Source organism: Rhea pennata, chromosome 2, assembly GCF_028389875.1.
Source record: "Rhea pennata isolate bPtePen1 chromosome 2, bPtePen1.pri, whole genome shotgun sequence".
Classification (NCBI taxonomy): Eukaryota; Metazoa; Chordata; class Aves; order Rheiformes; family Rheidae; genus Rhea; species Rhea pennata.
This window is the reverse complement of record NC_084664.1, coordinates 71025466-71044762: the sequence shown is the minus strand read 5'-3', so window position 1 is coordinate 71044762 and position 19297 is coordinate 71025466. Positions and strand designations below refer to the sequence as shown.

Sequence of the window (19297 nt, the reverse complement as noted above, 5' to 3'; positions counted from 1 at the left end):
TGCCGATCAGGCTGTACCCAGCATAGCTTTCCCAGTGATGGAGAAGACCTTGTTCAGTTACCCCTACTCTCTTACCCACATCCCTCCACCTCAACAGTGTCTCAGTTACCAGTCCATGAAACTAGTCTGAGGTGGAGGTAAGGAATCACTGCATGTTTCTCTTTCACAGCTTTGTGGGCACCCAGAAGTCTGACCTACAGACTGCACTACTTTCATTGCATACAGAAGATAAAGTGCACAAAATGGAGTTACAGATCACATGCATGAGTTGCACATAAGAAACCTAATAGCTCTTTTTTCCTTCTGTATGAAGTAATACTCTGATGAATTAGTAATAATTGTATGTTAATGGAATTGCCTATGTATCTATTCGTTACTTGCTTTTAAGCAGGAAGTTCTGTACACATACACTTCAACAAGCTTAGTGTAATGATTCAGTTCGCTGTATCCTAAGCCTGAAGCACAAATTCTTTCTTATTTAGGTAGGATAATAAAACACTAAACTTTTTGCTGTGGAAATAGTTATCAATATCACTTTCTGTCACTGTTCCATTGCTGTCTGTTTTTTGTTTTGTTTTAATAAGCATATAAAGGTATGCCTTAAATAAGCTGGCACACAGTTATCATGCTATCATGTCATTCCATTACAAAAGAACTATTTTTTTTTAACCAAAGAAAAAACAACCAACATTTAATTCAGAACAGAATGTGTTATATTATCTCTGTTAGAGACAGACTTTACGATAGACTCCGTTAAATGCCATCAAACAGTCTAAGGACAATCTGAGTTAAGCCTATTTGTATACTTAAGCCATGTCCCAGTTACAGCATCTGAATGTCTTCTTTCAAAACCATTGCTAAGCAAAGCACAGTCCTTGGACTGGCTACTAACTCACAGAAAACTAAATAAGAACAGAATAAGAACTTGGAAGGACCAAAATATATTCTCTACCCATCAGTAGAAGAATTTCTAGATTCGCCTAAGTATGTAAGAATCGACCAACCTGGTAACCCTAAGGATTCAGTAGGAGAAGCTCCAGCTGCCAAACTGAAAGACAGAAAAACTGATATGCAGACAGCTCAATTATAACCTCACCCTCCCACACCTCATTAAAAATCTCAATGGAATACCTACAGCAGTAAAAAAAATGCTCCATGGTTAGATTCAAAATCTGCAGCAGTTTTTCCACCTTCTCACATCATTTACCAAGCAGCTCAGGAATCAGGGCTCCCAAGAATGAAGTTCAGCACTGTTTCAGCTAGAGGAAGAGTACCTCCAACACCTCCTCAAGGTGTCCTTACTTGGGGTGACTAGGAAAGAGGGTAATGTCTGTACTATTGACAGTGTTTTTCTGGTATCAGTAATTAAACATCACAGACACAGATATACCATTTTGATGATGAATGGTCATCTACCAAACTTGAAGATCACTTTCACTCACTTGGTCTCCACCTCACTGAATGTTTAATGATTTTTTACAACACAGAAGTGCTCTTTCATACAAGGTCAAGGGATTCACACTTCTAAGGAATGAACAACATGGTAGTTAGGTGTGTATGTAAAATCAGAGGAGACCTAAAAGAAATCAGTCAAAGAATGCATTCAGTTCTCAGAACAGTGTCCTGGTCACCAAATTATAAAGTACTCCACTGGAAAATTTTTTCCTCAAAGCCTCCTGTGGGAATAGCTTCATTTAACATAAAAAATTCAGACAGTTCTTGTGAAACTGCAAGAAAGCTTCTTTTGCTTAGTAGTTACCATTCACATTCTGGAATAAGAAAAGTTTAAGTAGTTGAAGTAAAAGTAGAAATAAAAATTAGTTGAAAGTGTTTTCTCTTCAAAAAGTTTAATTGAAAGTTTATATACAGATGTGCCATTTATGGCAGATCTCTGCTTACAACCCTAATAAAACAGGATCAACTTTCTCATATAACTGCTCAGAGGCTACTAAGTCCAAGGACCTCTGCAGCTTGTCTGTATTCAATATTTAAAATTCTAGACCGCACTGTTCTCAGAATCAGGAAGGGACATCAGAAATCTTAATATTCTACATTGTGTTAATCTCTTACAAGTTGTTATGATGTGTCTTTTTCCAGGGACTAATTCAGAGAATTACAGACTACTATTATATTTAAACTCAAAAATGCATACGTCAGTGCAACGTACCTGAAGTTCTACAATTCAAAATCTATGGAACATTTATGTGGTGAAAAATACTTTGGAGTTACTCCTAGAATTAAAAAACTATGTAAATGCAATAAACAAAATAGACAAAACCTGCAAACCTCCCCCAACTCCAGTGAAGCAGGATTAAAAACACTCTGTATGAGCAAACGCTAGCAGGTTTTAATTCCTGCCCACATAATCTCACATCTGCACTTTTCATCAACTATAGACTCCAAGGAGAAGCCAAGCTATACATTAGGCTTCAATGACTGGACTAGGCCTTCAGCTTATAGAAGAAAAACAGGTGGTATATGCTAATTAGAGCCACCTACCACAGTATGCACTCATCAGCCTTTTATGTCAAAACCTACTGTTAGCATTAAATTTCCAGTTACTTAAGCTGAAATGTTACTGCATATCTTTGTCTTTTTTTACACTAGAAAGCAAAACATGTATTTTTCAGGATTGTGTATCCATAATTGTATTTCCAGTGAGGGACTGTGAATGATTAAATAAAAGAATAAGTTGTATTAAATGTATTAAAAAAACCAGAAATTTTCTTAATGCATATATACATCTGTGTTACATTATTAAACATAGAAGCTATCTTCAAGTAACTTTATAGCACATGAGATCACACTAGTCATGTTTAAAGCACTTCAAAAATTACACGCAAGTGCTGAGGAATCAAATGCACAATTAAAATCATTAAAACTTCTCCCTTGTATAATTTTCTAGAGCCTCAGAAAAACACATAATAATACCTTCTTCCCATTATAAAGTTCAATGCAACTGTTATTAGTGTAATAATGCCTAATTTTAATAACTTAATCGTAACAGTACAGTCTATGTTTAAAGGATTATAGATAAACAAATGTTTGATATACTACTTTGTATCTCCAAATTATTAAGTAGTCTAATATTGTCTGAGGAGTGTATATGCATATATGCACAGAAGTGCGTACGAGTCTGAAGGCATCCGCCCTACAACCTGCCTTAGATGTGGGAGATAGATGTTCAAATCACTGCTGCCCTTGAGTTAAAGTACATGTTTACACTCCCAGATCATACTGACATGTGAGTCTCTCTACTTGACTTTGTCACAAAGAGTTTGTCCAGCTTAAAAGAAAAGCCATAAAAATTAACTTTCATGATTTCTACAAAGAAGATACAGAGATGCCTCAGTCTTAAAAGAGAAGGCAGAAAACACAGCTCTTCTCAAATTTAAAAGTATTACAACTATAGATTTCCCCTCACTACTCTCTACATCTAGATCCTCAGAATCCTCATCTTTTACCACTTCTTAATTTTTCACCTAATCAGAAAGCAACGCTTTGTACAGTCTGATTCTTTGCTCCAGTGGCACAGCATTGGCCTCACTTCTACTGACACAACAGCAGAAATAAAAGGTGAAATAAGAGCTGCTACCAGAGAAAGCAGAAAGAACAAGACACAGAAGATAGTATGGAAGAACAGAACAACTCAGCAAGTTATTCAGCTAGGGAACACTCACCAGGCACCTCCAAAAAATTTGAAGAAACATAGATGTTTGGCAATCCCTCTTTATTTATAGCCTTTATTCCTACTTCTAGCACCAGTAACATAAAGTTGAACTGCAAATCATTCTATCGTCCACCTGACAGTACAAGCTTTTACAAACAACCACATTTACTATATTTTAGTAGAGCAGGATTTACAAGCCTGTGCAAGGGATTCAGTTGCAAGCTTAAGAAAGTGTGATCACAGATGAGGCTCAAATACTATACAACTAACATTTACCTGAGTATCATGGAATGATACCTGGAGTTCATAGTCCTTCAAAATCCATGAATGCCTGTATAAATGTTGCAGGGCTAAATGAATAGCAGGCAATACACCTGCTGTTAGGTTTCTCTGATCAATTAGGCAGCTGGCAGGTGAAAGCCCAAGGAGGAGGAGGCGAGTACGACCCTGTTCTTCAGAACACCTGATTATCAGCAACATAAACAGGACTAGAACATCCAGTTTCCAGTTCCAGAAAACCATCTTTCTTGGTGTTTTTCTTTGTTTTTCTTCCGTTCCCCTGTTGTCTTCATCCCAAAAGAACAGGCCTCAGCTTTTCTAGCTGCCTGACATTTTGCAGCTTTCCTTTGCCTCAGTCAGCTGTGTCCCTCTAAGAAAGGAGCTAATTGTTATTAAAGGATAAAGACCTCCCTACAGCTGGCTTTTCCAATTTGGACAGTAATCCTGCTCACAGCAGTGCTGTGAATCAATACTTCACAAGAATAATCTCTAGACAAATTGCTCTGACAAATCTAATTTTAAACATGTCATTTCAAACATTTTTGTAGCAGAAATACTCATCCGTAGTTGACAAATCAAGAAACAAAATAGTATAATTCCTTTAAAATGGATACTCTAGCGACTGATCAAAGTGATACTATACTGAACACTTATTTTCAGCTTTCTGTATATCTTTGAGTAAGAAGATTGCTTTAGTTTGTTTTGCCTTGTACCTATCACATATTCATTCAACTTCACATAGACCTGAGATTATGCTAGCCTGCATATTGATAATACCTTATATATTTCAGTCCAAAAGCTGTATCAGCTCAAAGTTACGTCCTATGCCTGATTCTACTTTTCTCAGCATCTCCACGCTTCTGTTACAATCAATGTAAGTTTGGGGCATATACAAAATTCAGTACGTTCCTCTCATGTGCAGGCATTTGAGATACTATCTTGACCAGCTAAGTAATTCTGTTATACTATTTATAGTTGTCCAAGTAATATTTCAAGCTATAGGATGGAAAGAATGCTGCCTATAAAGAAATGCAGAGAATATTCTAATGCTGGTCATTTGCTGCAGAATGACCAAAACTCGCCAGGCCAAGAAGGCAATACATATGGGAGCACCACATCACAGAAACATCTTCACCCTTGTTCCCTGGGAGATGCAGCCTGCCTTGCTCTGCACGCAAGGACCACCATCTGTGCATCCTTCTCAGCAGCAATGCCCTCCACCTTTGTGCAAGTAGCCATCTCTTATCATGCCTTCCTTCCATTTGAGCAGCCAACTCTCTCCATCCCACCCATGGACAGAAATGCTCTCATACCCACTGGGATGCTGCCATAGGCAGGGAAGGTAAACAGAAGAGCCAAGCCCACACATAGAGAGAGGAAGAGACTTTGCCCTCTCCAGGAAATGCTTGTTTGTCCAAGAAGAAAAAAACTGTTTTTAGGGTATTCAATGTCATTACATATACAGCTGAATGGCAAATTTATTTGTTCTCTTGTGGGAATTCTTGGATTTCAGAAGAAACCCCCTGTGCCAGGCCTGAACAGAACCCCAAAACCTCAATAGTTTTCATGACTCAGTAATCTGATAGAGAAACAAATGGAATGGCTCACAGACAGAAAACTAAATATGATATAAATCTAAATTCAAATAGTATGTTCAGAGCTTGGCAATTTATTTTATGAATAGCTGACATTTCAATGCTAAGATTTCATTTGCTGCACAAGATAGGATTTTTTTATTTTAAATTTGTAAAACACAGTGTTCTAAAATATTTTCAGATCAATAAATTATTTTGAAGTGATGTGCAACTAAAAAGCTTCTGAAGAAAAATTCTCAATGAAGTCTAATTATAAACATCCTAATTTATAATTGCAATCTATATATTGTGTGACAGAAGGGCATGAAAGTAAAAAGATAAATAAAAGTAAAGAGAGCAAAATGATATTGAACAAAAAAGCAATAATGTCTGCCCTGACCCCAGGGATTAGCCTCAAGGAAGAGTTATGCTCAAATTATTACTAACTGTCCACAGTTAACTCTTATGCCAGCTCACTTGTGCTGAACTGGACAGGGAAGAGCAGAACTCAGCTAATAATTATTCCCCTCCATCCATTCTTGGGCACAAACACAAGGCAAAACAGAAATACCTGTTGCATGTTCCTTGTTTTCCTTCGTCACCACTGCCTATAGCCACAGTGCAGCATGGCTGTACAGAGCCCTGTGTTTGAGGAAGCAGAACTTACTTTTCTACCTGCATAAACTAAACCCAAATCAAATGCAGCAGGGTCAAAATTCATGATCAGAATTCAGAAAATTTGAAAAATACCTGAGCAAAACGCAAAGTAGATGGCACACACTGGTAGCAAAGTCCTGCATAACGACAATTTAACACAATGGCTAATAGATATTTTTTATTTCTGATTCTTATGATTCTGCAACTTGATTATTGAAAACGTGTTTGTTAAACATTTTTAAATCCACAGTGACATTTTTTTCCTGAACAGAGGGCCAATATAAGCCAATATATTGCTTAAATCCTATTTAATTCTTTTCTTAGAGGCTTAAATAGGATTTTATTGGTGAATAGTCCTTGGACCAGCCTTCCTTAGCAGTATTATTTCAGTATTGACCACGTTAAAGGTGAGGAGGAGAGGGAAAGGGAAGGCATTTGTGCTGCCAAACTTCAGCAGTCCAGGTGCTCTGAACTACTCTATCTATGTCTAAATCTTTTCATTTACTAACCAGGAAACAGAGCTCCAGGAGTCATAGCTTTGGCTCCTGTTTCTTTTTTTTGTCTTGCAACAAAAAAGAAAAATGTGTTTTGAATCTCTTCCTCCATGTTTTAAAAAAACAAATCTGCCACTACTCTTCATTCCACCTTCACCTTAGCTATCAGGACAATGGCTCAAAACTCCCACGAGAGAAATGGTGTATAAAAGGCTATGAAACTCCTTTTAAGTACCATATGGATGGACATACATTTTAATTACACATGTTCTAGGGAGCATCACCTCATCCTATAGATACACAATCTGCCTCAATCTAGACTATTTTTTTTCTGCTTGTGCTACTTTTGGGTCTCCTCAGCTGTGCTGCATTTAATCTACAACTGGCAAAGGAACAAATAAGATAACATACTAGTGCAGCCTCATGTAATTTCTTGCTTAATTTTGCTTCCTCACAGAAATATTTAGCTATCTAACTAGAAGATTGTTTCAGATATAGAAGTATTTTTATTGCTAGTATTAATGCAACAATACATGTGTTAAAACATGTCAACGAGTTTTCATTTTGATAAATAAAGCAAATATGATGCATTAGTGTCTATTGGCAATGGTGACAAAGGAAATACGTGATTGATCATACAGCTGTAATATTCAGGTACTCAGTAATATCTTCTGAGGTAGATACCTATAAAGCCTTTGTCACATGATCAAAGATTGAGTTTTTCAGATGAGTTTATTCTATACCCTCAGAATTTACCAGTGAAATATAACAGTTGTGAAATGCTAGTCTGATAAATCAATTAACTGTTACCTCAAATGTATTTCTCAAATTTGAGGCCAATTTTCCACAGTTATCATACATGTAATAGTACAATTATAATATATGTAATAGTATTAAATCTTAACTTTGATTTCAGGGACAGAATATGAAGGCTGTTTCATTTTAAACCCTACCTTCTCACTGTTCTACAAAGTTTTACCAAAACAAGATACTTGTTCTTCAGCACAGTAATGATCACTAGAGGTTTTTGCCATAGCCAACTTCAAGCCTGAGGACACAAGTGGTGACTGTATGACTCACTGTTGGCGTCTCATTTGTTACACCTTCACAGAAAACTGAGTTATTTTCAGAGAGGGAAAAAAGCCCTTGTAGAAGCACAGTCCTCAAGAACTTAAAAAATGTAAAGTGTATTTAAGTCTATTGCCTATGGGTTAATACATTCCAAAGGCAATAGGATATATTTTTTGTGTTGTTTTCTCTATCACTTCATCCTCCGTGTTTAAAGCATTTTAAATTGAGTTCTCAGTCCCCTGATCAGTATTTCTGAACCATAACTCTTAAGAGTTATTAGTTTATGTAAAAGATTGACTCTAACTGTGGTACCTGTGTTTAAAGTTGGCTATATAGTTAAGATATATGTCACTTCATGCCTCTCACATGCAAACTTCTTCCCTCTTGAGTAACACTTACTAACATTTATAGGATATTCTCATCCCAACCTCAAATGTCAGTTTTAAAGTAAGTTATCATTGACCCCTCTTCTCTCACGCAGCCCTTGCTACTTAACTGTGAAGTATAATTAGAGAATAGAGCACTCACCAAGAAACCTTGGTAATACATTGAAATCTATTATGATTTATTTTGCATGGTAATTCCTGTTCTTACATCAAGACTGATCTTCTATCTATGTCAAGAATGACTCCAATATTGAAACATGGTTGTCTGCTCTAACGTGTCTCAGCTTTTTAAGTAGCCTGGCTATTTGGCTAAAACTACTTACAGCATTACCCAAACAACTGGGCTACATACTTCCCCCTGGCCTGCAAAGGCTGAGCAGATTTGCTAGAGGCTAGAGAGACTGACCTGAAAAAAGCAAATGAAAATTAGTTTTTGCCACAAATCACAGTGTCTCGCTCTTCATAAGTAGCCTGAAACTCTCATCTATCTGCTTCCTTTCCCTCTTCCCAAGCACTGCAGCACGAAGATCAAATTAATCTCCTCCCTTCTGAACAGCAGGCTTGAAGTAAAGAGATAATATTACTAGTATATAGAGCATCAATCAATGAGATTATTCCTTAAGTAATATGTTAAATTCTAGTGGTAGCACTTTGTGAACAAAGACTACAAACTGTGAAAGATTCACAAAAACATTGCAGGAATGTATAATGGCCAAGAAATCAAAGAAGCTCAGTCTACCTTGTTTAAGGTTCAGAGGTGGCTTAATCTACAACTGATTCTATAGAAATCTGGAATGAAAAATGGAATTCTAAAAATAGCAAACTTCTGAACTCACTGGTCAAAGAAAACCTATTTCTACCATTCAGTAAATCATTCGCATTAAATGAAATACCCTTTATTAGGGAAGTTAAAAGAGTACTTGCTGTCTGGACCTGATACGAAACATGGGTTTCCAGCCGCTACAAAAAAAACCAAAACAATACTACTGAGGCTGCTGCTGTTGTTGCTCTTTACTGCCACAACTGCACTAGGGCTTCTGCTGACATTAAGATAACACTTCTTGACACCATTGCGGCCATAATTGTGCCTGCCATATAGACCTGGTTTGAGCAACAAGGCCACAGAAACAAAGTACTCCTGTAGTGTCACTCCTTTTATTTATATCACACACGCTGTAATTTTTGCCAAGGTCAAATCCACTACTTCCTATGGAAATAGAAATTTGGAAGGTATGTGTTAATTTTCAAAAATAACTATGCCTGATTTATAGAAATTCCTATACCTTGCCTATTTATCAGCCACAAGATCTTTGAGATGCAATATTCTAATGTTAAAATATATATAATTCTGATAATGTTGACACAGATCCTGAAAGGATTTATATCTCAAAGGCTGAGAAAAATCAGCATTTTATTCAGCCAGGGAATTTCAAAGTTTAAAGTAAGTATCTATGAATGCTTTTGTTCTTAATTAAAAGTGGCACTTCTAGGTCTCTTGCTCGTGAAAGCACATTGCTTTTTCATAGGTGGGCTGGCTTTCTGAAGCGCTAAGCATCCAGCAGTTCCCACAGATGTTGATAGAAACTGCAAATCACTCAGTGCTTTGGAAAGACAAGTCTTCAGTTCAGGCACTTAACTTGAAACTCTGGTTTTTTTTTAAGAAGTGATCTGGAGATGATATTATTAGCACTCTTTATAGCAAGAAATGATTAGCAGAGGGAAGCTTGGCTAAGTTTAAAGATAAGCAATGCCAAAATTCTTTATATATCTTTGTCTTGTAGTTAGCACTATTGTAATTTAATTTGTGTCTTCCTGCCACTATCCTATCCCTCTAGATCAGATTCTTACCAACAGTATGGAATTTATTCCTGCTTATAATTTTTAGAAAGGCAGAAAGTGGAGGGGAAAAAAGAGGAAGGTCGTCTCTGCCTTCATTAACCTCCTGTGAGCTACAGATTTTTAGAGCCCTCCAAATTCACAGGGGGGAGCAGAGAGCAAACCCAAGGTATTTTAGCAATATGTCAGAATCATATGAAAGACCTCACAGAAATGCAAAGTTTAATATTTTTATATTGTATGTGTATACTAAAGCATTTTTATATGGTGGTGGTAAGATCTATAGGAATAAATGTCTGAAAATCACAATGCTGGAAAAATATTACATCTTACATGATGTACCAAACTGAGTGTTAATCTGTCAAAAACTTTTTCTTTATCTAGAGTAAGAATTATAAATAAAGATACCTACTATGTGTTCTTTGCTAGAAAGACAATAAATTCCCTGTGAAGGCAGGAGCAGTGAACAGTGAAAAGGAAGTTAATTAACATCTCAAAAGGGGCCTCATACTACTTTTCCCTGAAGGTTTTGGATGTAAAATGGTTACTAGGACACCTACTGCATGTATAGATCTGCACGTAATTTTGTAGATCAGTGACACTGAAGCAGAAACTGAGACCTACTTTAGGTAAATGATATCAAAATTAAAGTTACTACTTTAAGAAAACAAAAGGTTAACAACTGTCTTCTTTTAAAGGTATGTGGTAGTGAGTCTTTAATCAGAAAAAGTGAGATTTTAGAAATGACTAGATAAGCAGGTAATCAGAGTAAGTTCTTCTAATGGGAACTGTGGCAAAATGGTCTTACAGGAAACACAGACGTAAAGAAGAAAATAAAGTTCAGACAAGAATCACAAAAATGGTCTTGAGAACTAGCTAGTCAGTGAAAAAGCACATGAATTCAGTAGATTCAGCTTGCCAAAACCAAGTTAACAAGTTCTCACTTATGGTCTGTGACTCTCTCCACAAGGGAAGACGACTTTAGATTCCAACAGGATCTAATCCAATAAAGCTCTTTTATGAGACTGGTTACCTTGGATACCTAAAAATAGTCAGAAAGTTTTGGTCATCTTGCATAGCCCATCTTGTTAAATGAATGTTCTGGTGATTTCCAGTTTTGTGTCAACTAACTAGGAGGAAATTCTGTGGAGGTCATAACAAGTATCAAGTATATGTTTTCCAGAGAGGAAAAAAGTTCTCTATCACTTAGGATCCTGAAGACAAGATCTGAGAGCTTTTTAAAGTACTTATTGGAATAGGCAGACATCTCTAGGAAAAATATATGTCCTATATTATAAGAACTGAATAATTATAATGGTTCTATGATCTTAGAACATGTTAATTCTTTACAAGAAATACAGTGGCCATAGTAGGAGACCAAAGTTTTCTAATCCTCAAACTCATTTTGTTCACTTTAAAGCAATTAGTCCATTAGGGCCTTCATCTTCCAGGAGCCTCAGTAACAATTTAGGCAGCCCAGGTGAATTAGCCCTTACATTTTAAGAGCTCTGTGGCTATTACTTTCAGTGAGAAGGTAGAAGTTTACCCTTAATTTGTTAGCTTCCATTTTCATATTTGAGAATGCCTATTTGGAAAATACTATAGATAAAATTGTCAGAACTAAAAGCTTACCATAATGAAAAACTAACGAGACTCAAATTGGACATAAAGCACTGACTTGGAGATGAGATTGTTTATTCTGTCACAAGAAAAAAACATATTCCTTGTCAGTCTGTATGTCGTGTTTATATCCAGCCAGTAAAAAGAGGCCACCAGCAGATCTTATCCATAGTAAAATCATCTGCAAATAGAAGATTCTGTCTAGCAAAGAAGACCGTCATCTCAAAAGTACAGGTGGCATGGCAAAGGGAAAACACAGTATGACTGAAAATACATTCCAGTTATTCTTAGGGCACTAGTTTCTGTATTTAAATTAGAGCAATGTTGAGGCTGAACCAGCTTGCTTCAGAAGTCAGGCTAGTGGTTCATTACTGATGGAGCCAGGGAAACACGAAAGTACTGCAAATATCTCTTCTAGCTCAGCTTGACCCACAAATCAGGCAACAGTATGTCTGGCTCCTCAAGTTTTCAGGCTCCATTACTAATTTAGTTCCAGGATTCCTAGTACAAAAATAAATAAATAATGTAATGTATTTATATTGTCCCTCTCAGCTTGATATCAAGCTCCAGAAATATACAGGGCTGCTGCATATCAACCCATATCTCTGCAGGATTCTGTCACACCAGTGATGACTGGCCTCAATACACTCCTCTGCCAGCTCCAGCTGCTCCAAAAATTAGTCGAGCTGAAATGGATCACAGGGTGGGTTTTCCTGTTCACTTCCTTCCACCACATGATTCTCTGAGCCAGAGCTCTGGGTGCAATGGTTCCACCTTTCCTAAGAAAAAGCATCTGCTTTCCTATGATAGCAATGGATATTTGAAATGGCCTAGCCTCCACTTAAGTTCTGCAAAAGAAGTTTGGTTCCCAGCTTCCACAATTTCCTCAAACAACTTTCAAATGCTTTCAAATCATTCATGTGAGACAGTGTTCTGTAGCCTTAACATGTGATGCTATTTATGCTGCCACCCCAAATACATGCATGTATTCAATTAAAATAAATACTATATTGACAGCTTTGTGTATGAATGCAGTCATTAACTGTACCTCTTACAGCTCTTTCCTCTCCTTTTTTCTATTGCAAATATTTTCTTCACAGTTATCACAAGGACATTATACCCCATCTTTTCCATAAGTTCAAGTGATTCACTTTGATCAATGCTTGTTTTGGAGAAGAGTGCCTTCCTTCTCCTTCTCCTTCAACTGGAAATGGAAATTCCTTCCTGGATTTATTTAAAAAATTACTTTTCCCTGCTGACAGAGTGTGTTTGGTATTTCAATCAAAAGATTCCATAGCAGCGTGTTTTGCAGCATGTATGGGATAAATTCTATAAGAAATTACAAGACATATGCCAGAGTGGCATATTGGCTTTTTCTCTCTTTGCAGAGATATTTAGAGGATGTACATTCTGCAGGTCTAGAATCCACACCCGGAGGAGTGGGTGCCGTGAATGCATGATTTTTCTCATCTCCCCACCCACATCTTAGCATCAGTTGAAAAGCCAGCATAGAATTAACATAAACACTTAACTTTTAGATGATTTCTTCCAAGTTTACAAAACTTTAAAGCAAAAAGAGTTTGCCTCAAGTGGAGCCATATTATATGAAAGCCAAAAGGTATATTGACTATCTAAAAAAATATATGTTCATTCCAAATAGAAAAAGCTGTGTTCTTCTTGTCACCAGAATAGCCATTGATCCATGCATGTGACAACACAAATGTACTTTCAGCTTAATGTCTATGCTCTTTGCATATATCAGGAAGTACAAGCACATGGTAATATTTAAAAATAAGAAATTACCCAACCGCTCTAACATATGACAGACAACATCATCTGTATCATTATACAGGAAAATATGGCTGTTAGTTTAGTCTCTTGTAAATTGGACCTTCTTTTAGTCCTGGACATCTCCCTCGTATTCAGTTGACCGCCATTTTTAGAAACAGATGCTCAGGACAACTCCTTATCTTTCCCACTGTGAGTACTACTTTAGAAACATAAAGAGAGCTTCAGGAAAAATTACTAGCTATAACATTCTCAAAGGATATGGGAAACCCAGGCTACATTCATACTGTATATTAAATTGGTTTGATCTCTGTGGTCTATCAAGCCCACAGAGCTTTTGCTGCCTCTGCATTTGAAGGTAGGTGCAAATCCAGGCTAAAAGGTGCTGGCTCGAAGAACTGCTGCTCATCTAAGATGTGGTCCTCTTTCTGGCAGGCAGGATGAGGAATTTTTTACACTGGCTGCAGATTTAAGATAAAACATGCTCCAGTAGTCTGATCTTAGAGGAGCTAGAGGCTTTTGAGGGAACTCAAGGTTCAGCTTAGGGGGTTACCCATGTACAAAGGAAGTGTGTCAGGGCTCACCCCCAGAGTATTGACGTGGTTTTAACTTGTCAAAGCATACCGGGTTAAGCATACCTCCAGGCACAAATCCAGTTGCTATCAGAAGGTCTTAAGTCCAGGTCTCCTAAGACAAAAAGTCTAACAATACACCATGTCATTTCTATTTTTGCACTGCCTCACTCAACTTGCTCAACCCTTCAGCAGAGTTTGTCAGAATGCAACCACTGGCTGCTTGTCCTCCTCTGAGGAATAACAAGTGCTGCTAAACACTCCATTCTCCACTTTCATGGCTAGATGCCCTATTTTGTACTACTGACATCAACTGTCTCTCTCTTTGCTAAATTATATTTACTGTCCTTAGAGCAAATGTGACTTCTACTTCAGGTTGTAGGGGCAAGATGTAACTTACGAGTCAACTTAGTCAACTCTATTCTTGACTGTCCTTTCTGCAAAAGGCATCTTTATTTGGAAGCTGAGCGTTTTTTTTTAATTTAGAATAGCTAGTAGGGTTAGCCAGATTGGTGCATAGCCCATACAATTTCCTTAAACTTCAAAAGAGGAGGGTTTTGCTGAGAATACAGAAAACGTTTCAGTAAAAAAGTAAAATAAATAGAAGATCTATTTGTAACATACTTAGATTGTACCTTCTGGTCAGATAAATTAGGCAGGGCACTTTCTACTTAATTTTAGAATAGGAGTCCTGTGTATGTTTCAGATCTCACCCTTCTATGTCAACATGCTATTCAAACATGTTAAAGTGAATTATTACTGAAAAAGGAGATTATATCAAGATTACTTGCAGTTATTAGAGAAAACAAAATAACTTGCTCTCTATACTATGAATATTCTTCTCTGATTGTGATAATACCACTTATTTCTGGAAGACTTTTTCAGCTTGTCAGGAGTCATTTTGAACTTCAGAACCAAAGTGACAGAATTCTAACTTGCATTCCCAGTCTTTGTGACTTTACATGTTTAGATTTCAAATATTCAACCTATTCAACAACATTTACAGCACTGATCTTGCAAGAAGGCAGAAAATACATTCCTCATTCAAGGAAAGATATCCAGATGCAGAAGGGCAGATATCCAACTTCCATTAAAGCCCTTGTCTTCTTCCACTATGCCGCTTCCTCTAAAATTTCCATGGACAGCTTTTGCCTGCTACAAAATAAATAGTGTTGAAATCCATAACTTTATCTACTGGAATGTTTAATTCCTTTATTTTAGGGATATTTTGCTAGTTTTTTCCTCCAACAAATGTGTGTCAGGGTGCTTCCCGTGTGTGGAATCATCTTTGCTGATTTATATGCAATTTAAAATGACATTTAAAATGACATAGCTTTTTATTTTACTATCTTACAAAAATTTTCTTTGTATTTTCAGCAAAACAGTTCTAATCATAAGGACAGGAAAAAAGAGGAAATATAGCATCAATATTTCTCCAAAGCCATAAACTGTCAAGTGCCCTTAATTTCTGGAACCTGGTCCTAGGGTTGTTGGAATCAGTGAATTACTGCCATTAATTTCAGCTGGCTCTGGATAATACTTTTTTACTCACTTTATAGTTTCTCTTATTTCTAAAATACCATAACTGTGAATTTTTGCCTAATTTTTGAGCCTCATTCAGAGTTTACTTCTGCTTGCATTGAAATGAGTAGGACTAACTTAAGTCACTAACTTAAACCAGAGTTCTACCAGTTTTTACACCTGAACTTTATTTTATTCCGTAAGCTTATAAATGAATGCCCATGTAGATACACAAATGCCCACTGGCTAGCAAAAGAAGTTCATTAAGCTGGATCAGCATCAAGCTCTAGACACATTTAACAACCCAAAATACTGAAGACTTAAGCCTTATTCATTGTAAGTTGTGGTTATATTTTGCATAGAAGACATTTCACAGAATCACCGCTAGTAATAAAGTAATGTAATAAAGTATGTGTTTAATTCAGCTTAAATGTTTTGATAAAGACTGGAGTTGCTGCTCATGTGTTCAGAGGCTAGCAAGTCCAAGTGCTGAGAAATGACAGCCTGGCTTAGAAAGCAGATTACAAAGATTTATACAGTTGGTCAGAAAGTAAAGGCATTCTTATGCCTCCTTTTACAAATTAGAAATATCAGATAAAAAATATTCAGTTTAACTTCACCAAAAAACTATCTGAATACAAATTTAAAAAACTAGTTTTATTACTTCAGTAATTATTTTTCATAAGCTTGTAAGTAAAATATTAAAGATGCAATGCAAACAGCAAATTATAACTTAAAATGAAATTTTAGAAAGACATGAGATATATGAGATATATCTATGAGATAGATATATTGAAATATCTGAATCACTGCCATACGTTTCCTAAGCATTATATCATTGTTATTAATATTACAACTATTCCTTAAGATATTCAAAAATTCCAGGAAGTTAAACTTTCACATTCTCTCTTGAAGAGCAGATAATGTCACAAGCAACTATGCCATCCTGAAAGGGAAGACTACTCGTTGGTCTGTGATTATGCAATGATTAGGATCCAGGTCTTCAGGCATATTTATCTATTGGCAATCTCAGAAAACAGGCTGATGACCAAGCAGGCATGCTGAGTGATCTACCCTTCTGCTACTGTAAGTGCACAGAAGAAATAAGATAATGTCTGGACAGAGTGAAAAAAATTTGCACTGCTATTATGTGTTTAATGGCAGTTCCAGCCATTAATCCACTGTGTTCTGGTGCAATCTAACACTCTTCATGAACACCAAGTTATTTGTTTGTCACTATTAAGTACACAAAAATGATCCAAGTACACTCCAAATATATACATTTGCCTGACTTAGCATTCTATAACCACCCACTTATTAATTGCTTAAAAGCATTCAAAGCTACAAAGCAAGCTGGCAACATGATCCCAATTCTTTACATCCCTAGAGCACAAAACAGTGAAAATGCTTTTTTTTTTTAGAAACTGATACTCAGTCCAGAAGAAATAGAACGTTTTTTTCTAAATATTTTAATACTAACTACCTAGTTCAGAACCTGAAATCTGTATCAACAGTTTCAAAATATTTTGACTGCAATAAAGTACAGCACTTTATCGATTATGATGTTTCTGTATGAAGAACAAAGACCTTGCCTAGGCATCTCTACTTCCTATGCATATATTATTTTTGTAACAATTCCATATGAGGGATGAATTTAAAGTAGAATACTGTAATGAAAATAAAATTAGTAGAACTGTGATTTTTTTGTAACAGATACTTTATGAAATAGGTATTGTCATTCAGAAAATTCCCCATAATTCTCTTCATTATGATTGCAGAGTTCCCTGGGATTTTTTTTTAAGGAAAACAACAACTCTAGGCTGATCTTCGCTGTAATCCCTTTTAATACATTAGTCGTGTTCACACAACAAAACACTATGGCAGCATGTTTTCTCCTAACAGATGTCCTCAGCAATATTGCTCTCCATGCACTTTCATTGAAAGCTATCTGAAAAAATACTATGACTACCTCTGTAGATAAAAGCAGCCACCCTAGGATGAGAGGCCTTTGTAATATTTGGGGGGAGGAGAGAGCAGAGACACTACCAAGCAGCAGTACAGCCTGTTGCTCTCAGTTTGCTCCCCTCTGGTTTTGAGAATCGAAGGGGAGAAGACAGGGGCTTCCTTAAATTGCAGCCAGAAGATTTTCAGCAGTCATTTGCTGTATCGAGGTTGTCTTGGAAATGCACAGCAGACACTAGCGTTACACAAGAAGTGACTGCCATCTTCAGGAAACGCTCAATATTGAATCAGCATGTATTCCTCTGCAAACACACGCTTACTGAAGTTGTGACCAAAGCGAAATGCAGCTGGGGGTAGCTGATGGTGGCAACCAACTTAATAAAACCTCCTCCTCACTTTCTAACAGGTAGAAGAAAGATTTCCCCAATGAAGCTCCACGGGTGGGGGTGGGGGGTCGGCTTTTCTCAGCCTCTCGCCGACCACAGGCAGCGCGTGCGGTGCAAGGCATCTCGCAGGGTGCTGGCACACATCGGGGAGAGGGACCGCAGATTTAACTCTTTCGGAGGAGCGCCTCCGCACGACACCGCTCCGCTCCGTCGCGCTCCCGGGCGGGTGGGCGCGGCCCCGCAGTCCGCGCAGCCCGCACAGCCCGGCCCCGCGCACCCCTGGGAGGGCATCCAGGCCCGCTCTTGCCTCGCAATCAGGAGGGGAAGCCTGCCAAGCCCCTGCGAGCTCCTTCTCCACCTTCTCCTTAAGCTACAGCTACATCCACTGCCGTTCGCTTCCCAGCGCTGCATTTCATCAATCCAGACCGCAGCGAGTTCTCATTGAAAGAGAGGGAAAATAAAGTAATTGACGTACATCTGTTGCTTAATAAATAGAGGCCAGGAGACGACTACAGCCGCAGTTGTGCTTAGCGAGGGACCGCCGCTGAAAGCCAGTCTACCTCTCACTGATGCACACGCACGCCAAGGGCGTCTCTCCAAGCCGGGAGACAACGCAGCACCCTGACACCTGCCAGGGCCCAACAGTCCCCGGCAGAGTGTCCGCGGGGCTGAGAGGCGGCGGCCACGGCGCCGCTCCGGGTGTGCGCCGCGAGCAGGATACGGCCAGCCAGCTCCGCCGCCACCCATGTCGCGCCAGGCTCCTCCGCGCCCGCCAGCTGCACAGGCCCCCGCTGGCACTGCGGGCTCGGCCGCAGCCCCGGCCCGCGTCCGCGGTGCCCTTGTACCCGCCGCACCCGGCGCTGGGCGGCCGGCGCCCCTGCTGCGCCCGGCAGAGAGCGCGGTGTGCGGCCCCGCGGCGGTCCCTACCTCCGTGTCGTATAGCCGCAGGTCCAGGAAATAGGGGTTGAGCAGGGACTCGTTGCGGATCTGATCCATGGCCAGCTGCACGGCGGGCAGCACCCCCCGACCGATCTTGCTCTTCTGGTCCTCCTCGGACGGGCTGAGCGGCATCAAGCCCATGATGGATATCGGCTTGGTGGCGTTGGGGGGCAGCCCGGCCGCCCCCCGGGCGCTGCCCCGCGGCCAGCCCCAGCCCGGCGGCGCCCAGCCCAGGCAGAGGAGCAGCAGTAGCATGGCAGGGCTGGAGGTGGCAGCGGCCGGTCTCCGCCGAGAGGGATGCATAGTGCCGGATGGGGGAGGAGGAGGAGCACGGCTGGTAGCTGGGGGACGGGCAGAACGGCGGGAGGTAGCCGAGTCCCTCTCACTCCGGGAGCATCCCCCAGCAGCAGGAGTCAAGGCGAGAGGGGAGAGAGCCGCCTTTCCCTGCTCCCCGGGAGCCTGGGGCTTTTCTCTCCCCTCCCCCCTTCCCCCCTCCCTCCGCAATAATCCTTCTGGCAATGGCGCCTGCTCCTTCCCAGGTC

The 19297-nt window shown here is 39.0% G+C and overlaps 1 protein-coding gene across 1 annotated transcript in view; it reads right to left on the bottom strand.

Moving 5' to 3' along the window:
* Positions 1-19058, bottom strand: part of GABBR2 (gamma-aminobutyric acid type B receptor subunit 2) — a 431294-nt gene extending 412236 nt beyond the window's left edge. The window contains exon 1 of the mRNA XM_062567958.1: positions 18744-19058. Within this exon, the coding sequence (XP_062423942.1) occupies positions 18744-19058 (315 nt within the window). The remainder of the gene's footprint in view (positions 1-18743) is intronic.
* Between the last annotated feature and the right edge of the window lie 239 nt (positions 19059-19297).